Raw genomic sequence first — 20,486 nt, 5'->3', positions numbered from 1 at the left:
CACCACCTACACCACACACCCACCTACACCACACACACACCTACACCACCCACCTACACCACCTACACCACACACACACCTACACCACACACCCACCTACACCACCCACCTACACCACCTACACCACACACACACCTACACCACACACACACCTACACCACCCACCTACACCACCTACACCACACACACACCTACACCACACACACACCTACACCACCCACCTACACCACCTACACCACCTACACCACACACCCACCTACACCACACACACACCTACACCACCCACCTACACCACCTACACCACACACCCACCTACACCACACCCCACCTACACCACACACCCACCTACACCACACACCCACCTACACCACCCACCTACACCACCTACACCACCCACCTACACCACCTACACCACACACACACCTACATCACCCACCTACACCACCTACACCACCTACACCACCTACACCACCTACACCACCCACCTACACCACCTACACCACACACACACCTACAACACACACCTACACCACCTACACCACCTACACCACACACACACCTACACCACACACACACCTACACCACACACCTACAACACACTCCTACACCACCTACACCACACACACACCTACACCACACACACACCTACACCACACACCTACACCACCCACCTACACCACCTACACCACCTACACCACCTGCATCATTACCTCACGACAAAACTCACTTCGTTCCAGTTTTTGTCAACCTTTCATCAGCTGACAATTTTTACATTTTATGGTTAATTTGCTCCTCGTGAGAAAAAATGTTCCCCTTTCAACTGAGTTCACACATTTTAAAATGAACTTGAGAAACCTTTTGAAGAGAAAATGAAGTATGAGGAGGAGGAGCGAGGCAGACGCTAATTAAGGCGCGTCGCCCAGGTAAAACACGGCCAGGTTTCTTAGACAGACAGACAGGTAGACATGGTAAACAACACCTTCCTCGCACTTCTTATCTCACAGCTTGGTCACGATGGCTTCTCCTTCCCCCCTCCCCCCCCCCCCTCGTGGGCCTTCTCACCCCCTCCCTCCCTCCCAGCCTCCCCCGCACCTCATCTCCCACACAACACATGGAATTCTAACTGTAGACCTTTCCTCTCTCTCTCTCTTCTAGGTAATATTTACCTAGATGAGAGAGTAAACACACACACACACACACACACACACACACACACACCTCGTAGGGGGCCTCGTAGCCTGGTGGATAGCGCGCAGGATTCGTAATTCTGTGGCGCGGGTTCGATTCCCGCACGAGGCAGAAACAAATGGGCAAAGTTTCTTTCATCCTGAATGCCCCTGTTACCTAGCAGTAAATAGGTACCTGGGAGTTAGTCAGCTGTCACGGGCTGCTTCCTGGGGGGGGTGTAGAAAAAAAAATAGTAGTAAAACAGTTGATTGACAGTTGAGAGGCGGGCCGAAAGAGCTAAGCTCAACCCCCTCAAACACAACTAGGTGAACACAACTAGGTGAACACACACACACATGTGAGAACTAACCGCTGCTTCTCCTCCTCCCAACAGTCATACATGGAGGATCACCTCAAGAATAAAGACCGTCTGGAGCAGGAGTGGATCGCCCTCTGTGCCTACGAGGCGGAGCCCTGTGCCACCACCCTCGCCCTCAAGGTAAGAGGGAGGGGTGTTAAGGGGAGGGTGAGGGAGGTAGGGAGGTAGGGGTGTTAAGGGTGAGAGAGGGAAGTAAGGAGGAAATAATTACAATTGTAAAACACTATTCATCACATTAATCATCACTGTTCATCACTTGCTCGAGGATAATGTCTCTTCCACTTGGAGTTCAACATTGTCAAGTGTTTATGTTGCAAGAGATAGATGATAACTACCACCTTAAACCCTTCATCTTTCCTCTCTACATTGTCTCTCTCTTGTTATACCACACAGCTCTTCTGTCTTGGTTATAATACCACTCAGAGGTTTTGTGTTGGTTATAATATCACTCAGCTGTCATGTGTTGGTTATAATATCACTCAGCTGTCATGTGTTGGTTATAATATCACTCAGCTGTCATGTGTTGGTTATAATATCACTCAGCTGTCATGTGTTGGTTATACCACTCTGCTGTTGCCTGTTATGCTTAACACTCAGGAATTTAACGTTAGTCATATCAACAGTCATCTGTTAGTGTTGGTTATGCCACACAAGTGCTAGATGTTGGCTATACCAAACATAAAAACACAGCAAATAACGTTAGCAATTTTCTGTTCTCTCAGTAAAGCCATCACGCCGGTTGGCAGCTGTGGCCAACCTCAACAGCCTAGAGTCCAGCTTGTTAAGTCAGTCCACCTGGCCTTGTTCTCTACCCTAACACTGTTCTCTCCCCGTCCCACAGCCGGAGAACAATCTGAAGAACAGGTACCCGGACGCCGTGCCCTACGACCATAATAGGGTCGTTCTCACCGCGCACGCCAACCTCAACGGCTCCGACTACATTAATGCCTCTTCCATCGTGAGTTGCTATGTGGGTTCACCTCCTGGACCCTGTATCTCCCGCTTTAATGTTTTCCACTACCTCTCACAGGGTGGGTATGGGGTCCACTACCACTCACAGGGTGGGTATTGGGTCCACTACCTCTCACAGGGTGGGTATGGGGTCCACTACCACTCACAGGGTGGGTATGGGGTCCACTACCACTCACAGGGTGGGTATGGGGTCCACTACCACTCACAGGGTGGGTATGGGGTCCACTACCACTCACAGGGTGGGTATGGGGTCCACTACCACTCACAGGGTGGGTATGGGATCCACTACCAATCACAGGGTGGGTATGGGGTCCACTACCACTCACAGGGTGGGTATGGGGTCCACTACCACTCACAGGGTGGGTATGGGGTCCACTACCACTCGGCAGTGACTACAAGCACCACAACTTACTTTACAAGTGACAGTTAACTTACAGCAGCCATAATTATAGTCCAATACAAACTGATAGGCAGTACAAAGCGTGATATCAAATATACCGGGTCTCCCCCGGATAATTAATCCTAAACTAATCTAACACAGTCTACCAGAATGATAATCACCACACAGCAACTTGACGAAGGCTTACAGTAAGTACACAGTACTTACATTATTGTAAGTACTGTGTAGTACACATTATTGAACACAACAGACCTCACCACCAGCATAGGACCTGGGGAGACCTAAGGCATTCCTGTACAGCACTCACTCACTCACTCTCTCTCTCTCTCTCTCTCTCTCTCTCTCTCTCTCTCTCTCTCTCTCTCTCCCCTAGCCTGTCACCTTCCCCTCAGCTGCCAATACTCTCCTCTGTGTTTCAGATTTTAAATTATATTATCTTCTGTCGTGTAGTTCATGGGACTTTCCAATTCTTTTCACTATAATTATACAAATTAGCTTTATTTTCAAGTATTATATGTTCCTTAGGGTGTTTTATTGCGATATTAGGGTGTGATTTTCATATTTTTCAAAGATTGACTGTTTCAAGGTGTTCGTCTCTAGGAGGCAACATTTAATTTAGCGTTCTGGACTGTGTATACATAATTTTGTATACATAAATGTTTGTACACTGTATTGCATATAAAGGTTTATACATTTGTGTACACCTATTCCTTACACCACCACCACTATAAACACTTCACCATCACCACCATCACAAATACTTCACCACCCCCATCACAAATACTTCACCACCACACCACCACCACACCACCACCACACCACCACCACACCACCACACCACTACCACACCACCACCACCACCACACCACCACCACACCACCACCACACCACCACCACACCACCACACCACACCACCACACCACACCACCACACACCATACCACCACCAACACTCCCAGGGGCGGCAGTAACCCCCGTGCCTATCACCGTGACACAGACGGACCACGACCCCCGTAACCCGGCCTACATAGCGACACAAGGACCCCTGGAGAGCACCGCGGCGGACTTCTGGCAGCTGGTGTGGGAGCAGGGCAGTGTGGTCATCGTCATGCTTACCCGCCTCACCGAGAATGGCCACGCCTTCTGCCACCGCTACTGGCCAGAGGAAGGCAGCGACCTCTACCACATCTACGAGGTCAGTACCGCGCGGTCTCCTCCCTTCAAGAGCAACCACTCGGCGCCATCTTGCACAATTAATCAACCAATGTTTGTCTTACTTACTTGTTATGTTTGGGAGCGGGTTAGGAGGCAACCACGGGAACTTATCCTCGTTAAAAGCCCTTATATAATATGTTTCATTTCATGACCTGAATTTTGGGATTATAAAGACATGCAGCCGCTCAGTCATTGTTAATTCTGCTTCTTCGGTCACGTGATTCATTTTATAATGTTTTGAACAGTTTATAAGATCTTAATTTGCTTCATGTTTTAGAAGATAAGTGACATGTCTGACTCTCCAACATTGTTTACACTTATGGTCTCTAATTGTACAATTTTTCATTCACTCGGATCAACGGAGACTAACATTACGAGGGCCGCTGCTTTGTAATTTTTGAAACCCGGGTTCGAATCTCAGATGATCCGAATGCATGAAATGTTATCACTGGTTGTGCAGTGTGTCATTATGGTACTGTGCAGTGTGTCATTATGGTACTGTGCAGTGTGTCATTATGGTACTGTGCAGTGTGTCATTATGGTACTGTAGCCAGTATAGCTAACACCTCCCGCCCTCCCTGGCCCTACACAGGTACACCTGGTGTCCGAACACATATGGTGTGACGATTACCTGGTGCGGTCCTTCTACCTGAAGAACGTGCGGACGGGGGAGACGCGCACCGTCACGCAGTTCCACTTCTTGTCGTGGCCCGACTCCGGCACCCCGGCCTCCACCAAGGCTCTCCTCGAGTTCAGAAGGTGAGAGTTCCTCTTACACTCGCGCCACACCACACATACTCACCAGGCGTGTCCTCAGGTGTTAACTGGAGACGTGTCCTCAGGTGTTAACTGGAGACGTGTCCTCAGGTGTTAACTGGGAGACGTGTCCTCAGGTGTTAACTGGAGACGTGTCCTCAGGTGTTAACTAGAGACGTGTCCTCAGGTGTTAACTGGAGACGTGTCCTCAGGTGTTAACTAGAGACGTGTCCTCAGGTGTTAACTGGAGACATGTCCTCAGGTGTTAACTGGAGACGTGTCCTCATGTGTTAACTAGAGACGTGTCCTCAGGTGTTAACTGGAGACGTGTCCTCATGTGTTAACTAGAGACGTGTCCTCAGGTGTTAACTGGAGACATGTCCTCAGGTGTTAACTAGAGACGTGTCCTCAGGTGTTAACTGGAGACGTGTCCTCATGTGATAACTAGAGACGTGTCCCCAGGTGTTAGGGACGTGTCCTCAGGTGTTTTTTCAATTCCCTCAAAAGTGAGAGAATAGGTATCATCATATGAGACATTAATGATTATTTTTACATTACGCAGTAATTGGCACACACTGCTCACAAGTGAGGTCACCAGGGTTCGAGCCCCGGGCAGACCGGAAGGACTGGGCACTGTTCGCCCCTGTACACCCAGCAGTAATGGCAGTTGTACTTGTAAAAACAATTAACGGATTATGTTGCTTAGAAAACATGAATCTAAATGACCTAACCAGCTCCAGTATCTGCTTTAGGCCTAAATTGTAACATATATATTTTTGTAATGTAAAATGATCTCCCCTGTGAGGGGCACTGATGGTCTCGACACAGATAGGATGGGCACGAGTAGTTAGTAGTGACTGAAGACTCCTAGGTTAGAAGGGCACTGTTGCCCAATGGTCTCCACAGGAGACTAACAACCAAATGGTCCCAGGCTCGATTCCCGGGCAGGAAGAGATGTTTGCGCACGTTTCCTTACGTCTGTTGCACCTGTTCACCTAGAAGTAAATAAGTAGTAGGGAGTTAAGCAACTGGTGTGGGTTGCATGGTGGGGAAGACGAGAGGGTCCTGGACAAACCCAGACAATGAGGAAGCAACAGGAGGAGGAGCGCCGCCCCCCGCCGGCCCAGGTGTCCGTCTCCAGGTGTGGCAGCCTCCTCCACCACACTCTCCCGCCGCCCGCTTATCATTTTTGTGATTTTTGCAATTATGTGTTGTAAGGAATTGCATAGTCACAAAAGTGATGGGCGAGCCCGGGCACTACTCCCTACCGTCAACACCTGCTGCCACCACCTCCACCAGGGCTCCGTCACCACCTCCACCAGGGCACCGTCACCACCTCCACCAGGGCTCCGTCACCACCTAACACCAGGCTCTGCGGGTTGGTACAAGAATTCAACCAACTACAAACCACTTATTGTGATGAAAGGGAGCAGTAGAACAACAGAAGTACACTTACATCGCATCAGGCTTGGATACCCATGTGCATGGGAAATAGGCTTACAGGTTCCGGAAGATGAGAGGAAATGTCAGCATTGTGGAGAAATGCCCGACAGACCACTGGAACATTATCTAACACAATGCATAGTTACAAACCCAATAAGATTTCAACTTAGATTCAACAGAGCAGAAGTTGTTGTTAAACACATGGGACAAAATCTTACTGAAGCGACCATACGAGTCATAAATACTCATACTCCGCCTAAGTAAAATAGAAACAAGTAACATTGAGTTGGCCAGCCAGAGGCTTAGGGCCCGCGCAGGAATATCCCTACAATATCACTATCAGGAGAGCGATACCATCCACCATCAACACCATCCACCATCACCATCAGGACCGTCAACATAAAGTCGGTGGAGAGGAAATGGTGGCCACCAAGAACATATAATTTCATAATCTGTTCATAATATTCTGAATTCAGATATTGAGGTGGGAACTGCGTGTTGTGGCGGCGGGGCTACATCCTGGGGCTCCCAACCAGCGCCCCGTCTAGTAATTAGATAAAACAATAAGAAATGTGTACTTTCTAAGAATTAAATCAAAGGTACAAAAATGCATCATAGTGATATAAAGAATGGTAAGTCCTATTTTGACACATGTGTATGTAGATTTGTTTCATATTCTGCAAGGAAAAACAACAGATGGAAATGCAGAAGCCACTGCCATATTGCTCAGTTATTCCAAACAAAAATAATTTACTTCTCAGGAGCATTTATTGTGAACTGTTAATATTTTATGGTTATACTAAATGAGACATATGTATTCAATTAATTATTTACGAGCTCTTAAAGGTTAGCGATAGGTGTGAAATTGTAATGTTTGGAGACACTGTGCATCTTGAGGTCACTAAAGCTTTCTCAACTATAAAGATGTACTCAGTGTTATACTTTAGTGGTTAATGAATTACACAACAGTATTTAGGGAGATAAAGATTTTAGATATATTGGTGTAGAGCAACAGAGGCTGTTGTAGTCTGTATTTGTGTATGCCATATACTGACAGTGTATGTGATAACTACAGCAGCCTTTGCCATACTCGTGCTGTATGCCAGACACGACCTCCTACACGATTACGGGATAAAAATAATCCCATTCTGTAGGAAAATCTTATAAAAACTATCATTTGTATGAATTTGTGGTGTACATCTTTCTGTCCAATCTCCTAAAGCCTCTCTCTCTGTCATCTGACAAAATCTACTCGTTGTCCTTGTCTCCATGTATACATGTGACGACATAATACATAATACAATAGTGTATACCAGACATGTTTTATCTCATCCCATTTACAGTCACGTCCGTGTAAACATGGATACCAACTGAACATATATAAGTGTCTGTAAGGAAACAATATTTAAATTGGCAATAACTTCGTTGTGGTAGAGGAAAGTGAATAATAAATTTGACTTCGTTGTGGTAGAGGAGGATGAATAATAACTTTGACTTCCTTGTGGTAGAGGAGGATGAATAATAACTTTGACTTCGTTGTGGTAGAGGAGGATGAATAATAACTTTGACTTCGTTGTGTTACAGGAAAGTGAATAAGTCGTATCGAGGTCGGTCCTGCCCAATCATCGTCCACTGCAGGTGCGTGTCTTCTATGCTTATCTCTTATCTAACTGCTTAACTACCTGACCGGTTCACTGACTAGTTGGCTAAAGGTAAGGTAAGGTAATTATTAGGAGAAAGCACAAACCCATTACGACTATAGCACTTGGAAGGGATGAGGAAAAGGATTTAGGATAGCACAGAGGGAAAGGAATGGTACCCAACCACTTGGATGGTCGGGGATTGAACGCCGACCTGCAAGAAGGGACACCGTCGCTCTACCGTCCAGTTGGGTCGCTGGCTAGTTGATTCAATGACCAGTTGGTCTCTTAGTTTATTGATCTGTTTACTAGTTTCATATAATCAATCACTGGTGATGCTGCAGCTTCCAACTACGTTTAGATGTAGTTAAAAGGTAAGTCCTTATTAGGACTAAAACTTAGGAAAGTTTGCAGGTGTGTTTAAAGTTGACGAGAACCTCCACTATTGTTATGATCAAGTTGGGCTTGGCTCTAACACAGGCGATACTAGCACTAAAGCTTTGTGCTATTATGACACACATTCATTACTCCCTGACAAAGATGTTATGGAAGAATTGATAGAAAGTGAAAGATATAGAGTTGAATACAACCTGACGTTCACAGCTGACAAATGTGCTGCAGTTGAACTCACTCAACTCCTATTATCCAGATGTTGAAGTAAACCACTAGAGAGGAAGACACGAGTGAACGATCCATAACAATATCTGGGTAATTAATTAACTAAATATCAATATCTGCGTAAGGAGTCAATATCTTACCTTTAAAGGGTTCGCTTGTTAGCTCTTGAGGCAATCACAGACCCGAAGGGCAGAACAAATGTCATTATAAGTGAACTTGATCATCCTGACACCTACTGGAAAGAACAGTTAAGAGTCAGTGTTTCAGTTTGTGTGGTTGTGAACTGTGGGACCTGTGAAATGGTTACCTTGGTAAGGGAACTATCAGGAGAAAGTGCCAAGCCATTACAACTATATAGCCATTCTCTGAAGTGTTGGTCTTCACACTCACTGTGACTGTCTGCCAGGCCTGAAGTGTTAGTCCTCACACTCACTGTGACTGTCTGCCAGGCCTGAAGTGTTGGTCCTCACACTCACTGTGACTGTCTGCCTGGCCTGAAGTGTTGGTCCTCACACTCACTGTGACTGTCTGCCAGGCCTGAAGTGTTGGTCTTCACACTCACTGTGACTGTCTGCCTGGCCTGAAGTGTTGGTCTTCACACTCACTGTGACTGTCTGCCTGGCCTGAAGTGTTGGTCCTCACACTCACTGTGACTGTCTGCCAGGCCTGAAGTGTTGGTCTTCACACTCACTGTGACTGTCTGCCAGGCCTGAAGTGTTGGTCTTCACACTCACTGTGACTGTCTGCCTGGCCTGAAGTGTTGGTCCTCACACTCACTGTGACTGTCTGCCAGGCCTGAAGTGTTGGTCTTCACACTCACTGTGACTGTCTGCCTGGCCTGAAGTGTTGGTCTTCACACTCACTGTGACTGTCTGCCTGGCCTGAAGTGTTGGTCCTCACATTCACTGTGACTGCCTGGCCTGAAGTGTTGGTCTTCACACTCACTGTGACTGTCTGCCTGGCCTGAAGTGTTGGTCCTCACACTCACTGTGACTGTCTGCCTGGCCTGAAGTGTTGGTCCTCACACTCACTGTGACTGTCTGCCTGGCCTGAAGTGTTGGTCTTCACACTCACTGTGACTGTCTGCCTGACCTGAATATTAATGTTGTTACGTGAGGTGAGTGTTACAAGAACCAAGAGCATGATGAGTGCCACTCACGCTCCGCCCATCATGAGTGTCACTCACGCTCCGCCCATCATGAGTGCCACTCACGCTCCGCCCATCATGAGTGCCACTCACGCTCCGACCATCATGAGTGCCACTCACGCTCCGCCCATCATGAGTGCCACTCACGCTCCGCCCATCATGAGTGCCACTCACGCTCCGACCATCATGAGTGCCACTCACGCTCCGCCCATCATGAGTGCCACTCACGCTCCGCCCATCATGAGTGCCACTCACGCTCCGACCATCATGAGTGCCACTCACGCTCCGACCATCATGAGTGCCACTCACGCTCCGACCATCATGAGTGCCACTCACGCTCCGCCCATCATGAGTGCCACTCACGCTCCGCCCATCATGAGTGCCACTCACGCTCCGACCATCATGAGTGCCACTCACGCTCCGACCATCATGAGTGCCACTCACGCTCCGACCATCATGAGTGCCACTCACGCTCCGCCCATCATGAGTGCCACTCACGCTCCGCCCATCATGAGTGCCACTCACGCTCCGCCCATCATGAGTGCCACTCACGCTCCGACCATCATGAGTGCCACTCACGCTCCGACCATCATGAGTGCCACTCACGCTCCGCCCATCATGAGTGCCACTCACGCTCCGACCATCATGAGTGCCACTCACGCTCCGACCCTGTATCTCCTCATCATTATGTAAAACATTTAAATAATTTCCAGTTAATAATATTTATACATAATATATCATATACAATGTTTCTATACAGTTGTATTTTAATGTATATGTGTGTCACTATGTATGAACCTACATGGCGCGCTCCACGCTACATGTAGGTATTATTAATATAAAATGCCTCTAGAATTGTGAACACAATTTACCCAGTGCTACACAAGTCAGCTGCACCATTCGCTGAAATAATGAAATATCTTCATAGCGGTAACAACGACACGATTTGCGTCGAAAAACTACGATAAAATCCATTGAAATATACGTAGTGTAGTGTTGGATACGCGAGTGACAGCTGCAGTTGAGAGGGTCAGCGGCGGCCTGCAACATGAATGTGAGGTAATTGCATGATGGGAGACCCGGACACTGACGCCTGCACCCGTGGTTATAACCCTTCACCCTGGAGGAGGTTGTCTCAGTGTGTCTGAGATAAACACACCGGGCCGTACACGTCCACTTGAAGCCGCTACCTCGGCTGGACGAGTCTGGACACTCGTCCAGCCTGGTTGATACCTGGTTGATGGGGTTCTGGGAGTTCTTCTACTCCCCCAAGCCCGGTCCGAGGCCAGACTTGACTTGTGAGAGTTTGGTCCACCAGGCTGTTGCTTGGAGCGGCCCGCAGGCCCACATACCCACCACAGCCCGGTTGGTCCGGCACTCCTTGGAGGAATAAATCTAGTTTCCTCTTGAAGATGTCCACGGTTGTTCCTGCAATATTTCTGATGCTCGCTGGGAGGACCGATAATTTTGTGTGTTTAGATTCAGCAACTGGAACATGTTGCCATGTAGCACGGTCTATGGTGAGCCCGTAATGCACCCGATAGTGAGGCCCGGGCTCATGACTGTGGTGAACCACACACACACCTGACAAACACACACCACACTCTAATACAGTAAACAAGTACAAAGCAAGTACCGTTTGGTAAGTTGTACTGTAAAACTTGGTTTACAGCTGTGTGGAGCCAACTATGACTGTTGTTCACTCTGCCCAGTCCTCAGGTCTGGAGGATGTGTGTGTGTGTGTTGGTTAGGCCGGGGGGGGGGGGGGGGGGATGATACCACATGTTTGTCCGTTGCCGGGTTCCGGTTCGATCTCCCCCCCCCCCCCCCCTTCGTCTCCCACCTGCCTCTTCCTAGTATTCTCGGCACAAAGAAGTATTCCCTTGGGAAGAGTCTTATTAATAATTTTAGTGTTCTTCAATATCTTGAGATAATAAGCTTATAATTATCCCGCTAGTATTTTTAAGACGTGTATTGAGGAGGAAACAAAAGGTGAGGGTTTAGCGAGCTCGTCGAGAGGGTTGCTGGCCTCCTTAACTCCTCTGTGTAAGCCTCTATCTCATCCCTATATCATTATCGCCTTAAGCACATTGTATATGATCATTATATGATGTCGAGGTTGTTGGCTCCCCCCCCCCCCTCCCCGACCATGATAATATAACAGTGTTGGGTGACATTATCTCCTCGCTGTAACACACTCGTCCTTCTCACCTGTTGTCGTCACCATCACAACCTTGGTAGCTGACTGAACACGGGTTTAGTGTTTGCTGGGCCCGTTCTCTGACTCGTGCTTTCCCACACCCGCCCGCTGGGTGGGTATGGAGAGCGCCGCCGCCCACTGGGTGGGTGTGGAGAGCGCCGCCGCCCACTGGGTGGGTGTGGAGGGCGCCGCCGCTCACTGGGTGGGTGTGGGCGGTGGTACATATAGGAATCGTACAAAGCTAAACAGATTAATTGCTTATACAAAGTGTGGGCTTCATGACCGTCAGCCACAGCCCACAGGAGGGGAATGTGACATAATAAACTCAGTAAACGAGACCAACTGAAACTGTAAACTGCGTTGATGTATATGTTAACATTCCCTGCAACTGATTCATCTATTTTGTAACATGCGTAGATACAGGAATGTTGGAGTTGAGTCCCCTGGCCCCATTATGTGCCTGTGTAACCTCTCCTCCGCCGCCACACGACACCAACGACGCGCATAATAATCCTACATAAAAAAATTGTTGATGTGTGACTGGCCTGAGAGGTCGGGTGGGGGCGCCATCCGAGACCGCCATTACGTCTTCCCCGGCCGCCAAAGCACACTGTGGTCTGGAAAATTGGCCGTAATTAGTGCGGGAGGAGGAGGAGGGTGAGGGTAATAGAGGAGGCTTGGGACGGGAGGCGACCCAGTGATGAGAGCAAGGAGACTGATGAGTAGTAGTGGTGGTGGTGCCTTGTAATCCAGCCCACACGTGTGCCTGGCTCTTGGTGACACCACACTCCTTGTCACCCCCACACCTCTCCCACTCCCACCCCCCCCCCCCCACCCCCACAACACCCACCACATCCAGACTCCTTGCATTTTCCCTCTCCCTACCCCCCCCCCCCACCCAACACACACACACACACACGCAGATGACGCAAAATTAATGAGAAGAGTTGTGACAGACGAGGATTGTAGGATCCTCCAAGAGGACTTAAACAGGCTGCAGAGATGGTCAGGGAAATGGCTACTGGAGTTTAACACCAGTAAATGTAAAGTTATGGAAATGGGATCAGGTGACAGGAGACCAAAGGGACAGTACACAATGAAGGGGAACAGCCTACCTGTAACGATTCGAGAAAGAGACCTGGGAGTGGATGTGACACCTAATCTAACTCCTGAGGCACATATAAATAGGATAACGACAGCAGCGTACTCTACACTGGCGAAAATTAGAACTTCATTCAGAAACCTAAATGAGGAAGCTTTTAGGGCACTTTACACTGCCTACGTGAGACCCGTCTTAGAGTATGCCGCGCCATCATGGAGCCCCCACCTGAAGAAACACATAAAGAAACTGGAGAAAGTTCAGAGGTTTGCGACGAGGCTTGTCCCAGAGTTACGAGGGATGGGATATGAAGAGCGGCTGAAGGAACTGAACCTAACGACACTAGAGAAAAGAAGGGAGAGAGGAGATATGATAGGGACATATAAAATACTCAGGGGAATTGATAAAGTGGAAATAGATGAAATGTTCACACGTAATAATAACAGAACGAGGGGACATGGGTGGAAACTGGAAACTCAGATGAGTCACAGAGATGTTAGGAAGTTTTCTTTTAGCGTGAGAGTAGTAGAAAAATGGAATGCACTTGGGGAACAGGTTGTGGAAGCAAATACTATTCATACTTTTAAAACTAGGTATGACAGGGAAATGGGACAGGAGTCATTGCTGTAAACAACCGATAGCTAGAAAGGCGGGATCCAAGAGTCAATGCTCGATCCTGCAAGCACATATAGGTGAGTACATATAGGTGAGTACACACACACACACACACATAGTATGCATCATGCAGCTCCAGCCTGGAGTCCATATCTAGTTAAACACAAGACAAAGTTAGAGAAGATTCTAACTTTCTCATTGCTGTCTTAAGATTCTCAGTGCTGTCTGGTATGCCACCAGACTAGTCCCTGAACTGAGAGGGATGAGTTACGAGGAAAGGCTAAGGGAGCTTAACTTCACATCCCTGGAAAACTGAAGAGTAAAGGAAGATATGATAACTACCTACAAAATTTTCAGGGAAATTGACAGGGTGGACAAACACAAACTCTTCAGCACGGATGGAACACTAACAAGGGGACACAGGTGGAAATTGAGTGCCCAAATGAGGCATAGAGACGCTAGAAAGAATTTTTTCAGTGTCAGAGTAGTAAACAAATGGAATGCATTAGGAAGCTATATGGTGGAGGCTGACTCCATACACAGCTTCAAGTGTAGATATGATAGAGCCCAGTAGGCTCAGGTACCTGTACATTAGTTGATTGACAGTTGAGAGGCGGGACCAAAGAGCCAGAGCTCAACCCCCCGCAAGCACAATTAATTTAAGTGAGTACAATTAGGTAAGTACACAACTAAAACATAAACCCGCACAGCCTTCAGTAATATTTTGCATACACACACACACACACACACACACACACACACACACACACACACACACACACACTCACACACACACACACACACACACACACACACACACACACACACACACTCACACACACACACACACACACATACACATACACACACACACACACACACACACACACACACACACACACACACACACACACACACACACACACACACACACACAAAAGCCTCAAACGCTCTTCGCTGGGTCCAGGTGAAGGAAATCTTATTACCCACGTTTATTGTGGTTGACAATAATATATATATATATATATATATATATATATATATATATATATATATATATATATATATATATATATATATATAATATATGTAATATATATATAAGTGGGGCGTGGATCACCTAATTCCTCCATGCTCGAGTGGCAGCCCAAAGGAGGCTTAAATTTCCAGTTGGATAGCAGTTAGGTGCTTCTGAAATCCTTCCTCATTGTGGCTGTTCAGTAGCGTGGTTGATAGAGCTACACCACCACCACCACCACCACCACCACTACTACCACCACCACCACCACCACCACCACCACCACCACCACCATCGGCGTCTACATCAACACATTTACCTTAAAACGTTTATGTTAAGACATCGGGATTTCTACATCCAGAAATACATCACTACTACTGCTACCACCACCATCATAACCACTATCACCCAACACCCCCACCACACAACATCTGTATAGCTCACATTCCGTTGCCAAGGGCATGATTGCTATAGTGATTCAGTCATGTTTGTGATGCTGTCTGGTTGTCATGACAACCAAGAGAAAACGGTGGTATCAACACAGCATTGGAAATCCTCACAGTCTTTCCTCTTTATTTATTTGATGTATTCTTTATTTTATCTGTACTCGTGCAGACATATTTTATATATATATATATATATATATATATATATATATATATATATATATATATATATATATATATATATATATATATATATATATATATATAATATGGAGGTGGGTGTTGACATGGTGATTGGAGGGCGCTGACTGACTTAGGTAACAGTAACAACAGGGAAGTGAGGTGTAGCTCTGTATACTCACTATTATTTTCTTGTAACATTTGTATTATATGTTACCTGTCCAGACGATGGAAATGTTCGTGGACTCTGGCCTTAACGCTGCGTTCTGTTGGCGATTATTTGTATTTGTTGTACGTGGGTGAAGCATTTACAGCGTTGTGGTTTGAACAAAAGTCGTCAGCGAAGCACTTGTTCCGGAAGTGTTCGGACGTCTTCAGTTGCGAGTCGTGTGTAAACCGTTTTTCATTCATAAACAGGGGGTTTGGCGGCTGGATTAATGAGCTTGGGATCTTTGTGTGTGAGGACGGGCTTAACTGTGATGTTTAAACTTTTCTCGTACAGTGCTTTGCATTTGTCATGTGATCGAATCGCACTTCTGTAAACGCCAGTCCGTCCTCATAAACAAAGGCCAAATTCAATTATTCCAGTCTATTCAAAGGCCAGTCTATTCCATTCACCCGCCAAACCCCCTGTTTATAAATGAAAAACGGACAACCCATCCTCGACTCAAGTCCATTACATTCAGCGGTCAACCCCACAGACGCATTCATAAATTTTAACATGCTGTTCATTCAAAACGGGAATTTTCTCAAGTATAAATTAATATTATAATATATTAGCATAATGTGCATATATAGGCATAGGATAGGTTAGGTTAGGTGTTTAGGTTCTGTTGGCGATTATTTGTATTTGTAGTACGTGGGTGAAGCATTTATAGCGTTGTGATTCGAACAAAATTCGTCAGTGAAGCACTTGTTCCGGATATGTTCGAGCGTCAGCAGTTGTGAGTCGTGTGTAAACCGCTTTTCATTGATAAACAGGGGGTTTGGCGGGTGCATGGAATCACTTTTGGATCTTTGTTTGGAGGACGGGCTGAAAACGGATTACACATGGCTCACAACTGATGTCCGAACACGTCCGAACAAATGCTCCACTGACGACTTTCGTTCGAACCACAACGTTGTAAATGCTTCATCCACGTACTACAAATATAAATAATCGCCAACAGAACCTAAACACCTAACCTAACAAATGCCTAAATATGCACAATATGCTAATATATGATAATGCTAATTTATATTTGAGAAAGTTCTGTTTTGAATGAACAGCATGTTAAAATTGATGAATGCGTCGTTGGAGTCGACCGCTGAATAGAATGGACTTGGTCCGAGGACGGGTTGCTGAAAATACTTCATTCATATACGGCACATGCCAATAATGACCAAGTTTAGTTGTAGTTCACTAAACATGCTCTAATTACACCTTGGTCACAGTTCATCACATCGTCCTCCTGCTCCTCTCCCCCCCCCCATGTCCTACCCCCACCCCCCCTCCTCACACGTGTTCCGTACCGCCTCGGTCACTTGAAGCCGTAAACACCTTCGAGGTTTTCATACAAAGTATAAACTTAAGTGAAAGTGAGAGCAAAGATGCGCGGCAAGAAGGATTGGGGCATTTTAATTTCCCTCCGAAAACAGCTGACAATGCAGCCGGGAATTACATCGTGTTGAAAGGCGGCTGAAATAATCACGTTTTTTTATAGATTAAATTAAAAGACGTCAAACAGGGAAATTATTGGGTCGAGGGCTGGAGGTGAGAGAGATGTGGCGAGGGTAACAAAAAATATGATGGAACAATAGCACTGTTGGATCAATGGGAGCGGGTGGATGGTAGCGCTGGAGGGCCGGTGACGCCACCTGCTCCTGCCTCGCTCGCCGCCCCTACACCACCACACCGCTGCCCTCCACTCTACCACTCTCGTCATCAACCAACTTGCAGGTTGATGCTGGTGGCGTTGACTGACATGTTGCTACTGCAGAGTTCGCCACCACTACTACCAACAACAATTACCATCTCCACAATCATTTACCGTCACCACCACCCACCACCACCACCCACCACTACCTCTCCAATCACAAAAACCTTATATCATTCACCATCAACACCACCATCAGGTACTGACGAAGGTAACAACGGCGGAACGTTCTTCAGTAATAGAAGGAAACCAGTCCTTTCATTCCTGTAAGCACGACTCAAGACCTATGAGACGGATTCCTTCCAAGGAATTCTTTCATTACTGAAAGTCTTAACTCCTGCATGACATTTATGATTTACAAGAAATGAAAAGTCATAAAGCCCTAAACAAAAATATTATCTTAAGTTAGTGAATGTTGCGAACACAGGGACGGATGCGGAACTCGCTTTCCATGTTGGAATCACTGTCTGTTTACCACAGTGACGCCGCAGCGCTCTACTGCCCTTCAGAGATCGAGACACAGGATGATATGTGATGTGCATGTATCTTAAGGCCTATACTACATGTCTCTTGTGTCCCCATTATCAACACTAGCTTTGCTTTCTCTCTACAGTGACGGCATCGGTCGCACGGGCACCTACTGCCTCATCGACATGGTGCTTAACCGCATGGCGAAGGGCGCCAAAGAGATCGACATCGCTGCCACACTCGAACACATCCGCGATCAGCGCCCCCACATGGTGAAGAGCAAGGCGCAGTTCGAGTTCGTATTGATGGCCGTGGCGGAGGAGGTGCATGCCATCTTGAAGGCCCTCCCTCAGTAGCCTGCCTTCTGACGACGACCCGGCGAGACTTAGGCCTGCAGGAGGAACGCGCAGACACCCACTTACAAGTTTCTGTCGACGTTTCCTCCACCAAAAGAACTCCTTCTTCACACACCGCGCGGCTTTCCTCCCCAGCAGGAGCTGTGAGGCTCTTGAAGGGCGGTGGCCGGCGGGCGTTGTCCCTCTGCTACTGTGTCGCCTTGGTCACCACTCGGCGGCTTGTAACCTGTTGTCGCTTTACTTTCATCTCCCCTTTCGTACAGGACACAAAATTATCCACAAGCTTGGTTCTTAGGACTACGGATGGCTTACATTGGACGTATATAATACCCACAGGTATCAAGAGGATAATTATATAATGATATATATTTTCTTTCATTGTTTCCAGATAAAGTATATAGGGATATATAAATAAATATATATATATAAGTTGTGTATAAGTGGTAATAATAAGAGTGTAACGTTATGTATCACGCAGACGTCCACCAAGTCACACTCAGTTACACAAACTTTATAACAACTGGGGGTGCACTCTATTATAAAACGTAAATGGTGTCTAATATATATAATAACTTGAGAGAATCAGTCTGGAGAAACAATTTCTTTCCTAACCAGGAAGAGACAGCAGTTGCGGACATCAATAAAAAGTTTTTGTAACTGAGTAAAATAAATGTCATCCAAACCTCTACTGTCCGCTTTATTTTCTCTACAAAAGTTGTCTCCAAAAGTAATAAAAACTCGAAAACATTAAAGAATCACAAAAAAAGACATCAGTCACCACTTCATTGGCTCCGCGATGTCCAATCCCCGAGCCTCTTGGATGGTACTGCCCTCCTCCTCCTCCAATCAGGAGCCTTCTTGGACCCAGCCTCCCAAGAAGGCTTCTATCAGCTAATCAAGTTCCTCGGCTGATGACTCCCGCAGCCAATGAGCGTAGATGTTGCTTCCTGTGTGTGTCTAACGTAGATCAAATGGATAGTCTAGCATTAGGTTTAAGGTACATTTATTCAGAACTATCAGATGCCCATAGCAAGCTGTGGAACTGGGAATACTTTCAACAACATGGGCGACACCCACACGAAATTCTAACACATGAGGAACGGTGGGAACAGAGTGCAAAAATAATATTTTAAATTATGATACTCCCCTCCCCCCCCCCCCCCCCCCCACCCCCGCCTCCCCCACGACAAGATGTTCCCCATTCTATTGTCTGCATTTTCGGAAGGGAGTAGAACTCTCAAGGATATTTTACACAAAACTGAGACGTGAGAGTAGGAATATGATGGCGTGTGTAGTCGAGTGCGTCACTGGTCTTGTTACCCCACATTAGTTCAGTGTCGACCATATACATCTGTTTGTATCGTTTACTCTAACAATTATTTTACATTCTTCAACTGTGATTTTAATTATATTTACAGTGCTGTATGTGGATAGACCAGTTATTATTCTTAGTTGGCTTGTTATAATAATGATTATAATTGCCTTGTTATGAATTGCTTTCATTGTATTCATATTTGTATAATCAATTATTTTTATATTTACATTATTACCATTATTGTCAAGAATAATTTCTCGGGTGTACATTTGAGTATAATGTCACTACCTTGGTCCCCTACAATGGTGAGGGTCGTCACCATGCTAGCGTGAGCCTGGCGCTGTGTGGCTCCTCCGACGCCAATAAAGTGATTTGGTGGAAACTTGTCTTTCATTGTCTTCCTTCTTATGTATTTAGTTTATCACCCAAATTTCCATCAACAGTTTAATTCCGAGTATTTTATCTTCGTCAGTGTGTACTGCATGAGCACTCTGCCACCTTCACACCCCACTCACCCCCATAATACACTGGCTGTGGTAATTGTCCACAATAGTGTGTGCAAAACACTATTGCAGGTGTGTAACCAAGCTTATTATCAACTCATTAATCATTAAAACGTATTGTTTGTCACAGCAGCATCAGGAGCTCCTTATTCCCTCCCTCCCAGTTCCTCTCTCTTTCCCGTATGGTTCCTATTACAAATCCATTGTATTTGATCCACTCCAACGTTATATCATAATCCACTTTCCATATCGTTTTCCTAATCTACTCAACTGTCATCTTTTCTCAAAGTGCCCCATGCAACTCCTTCCTTCACTCGTCTACCAACTCTCTCTTCTCCCTCCAACCTCTGCCCCTCTCCACCCGTACGAGGTCCGTGTATCACTGCAGCACATCACACTCCTGAATTTCCCTCTTCACACTTAACATCAATCATGGCCATAATAAGGTCATATTTAGCCTTCAATATCATCCTTCCTCAACGGATACCCACAAAAGCAAACAGCCTCATTCTCCCTACCCTTCTTATGTAAGTTTCACAACTACAAGACAACCTTTGCCCTCTAGCTAGTCATGTCTTGGCCACAAAGAGCTGTGATCCCTTCTTGATGGTTCTTGAGATCAACCCTGACTCTT

General features: G+C 46.4%; 1 protein-coding gene across 2 annotated transcripts; it reads left to right on the top strand.

The window, feature by feature from the left end:
• Positions 1-1,561: 1,561 nt before the first annotated feature.
• On the top strand, positions 1,562-19,731 carry LOC123758807 (receptor-type tyrosine-protein phosphatase N2; the record flags this gene model as incomplete). Of its 2 annotated transcripts, none has more annotated exon segments than XM_045743533.2 (6): positions 1,562-1,666; positions 2,388-2,504; positions 3,915-4,112; positions 4,725-4,891; positions 7,916-7,969; positions 17,824-19,731. In XM_045743533.2, coding segments are annotated over 6 exon segments (852 nt in total), but the record flags the coding sequence as incomplete, so codon positions are not given.
• Between the last annotated feature and the right edge of the window lie 755 nt (positions 19,732-20,486).

The sequence above is a fragment of the Procambarus clarkii genome, chromosome 31 (assembly GCF_040958095.1).
Source record: "Procambarus clarkii isolate CNS0578487 chromosome 31, FALCON_Pclarkii_2.0, whole genome shotgun sequence".
Lineage (NCBI taxonomy): Eukaryota > Metazoa > Arthropoda > Malacostraca > Decapoda > Cambaridae > Procambarus > Procambarus clarkii.
This window is presented reverse-complemented; position numbering and strand designations above follow the sequence as displayed.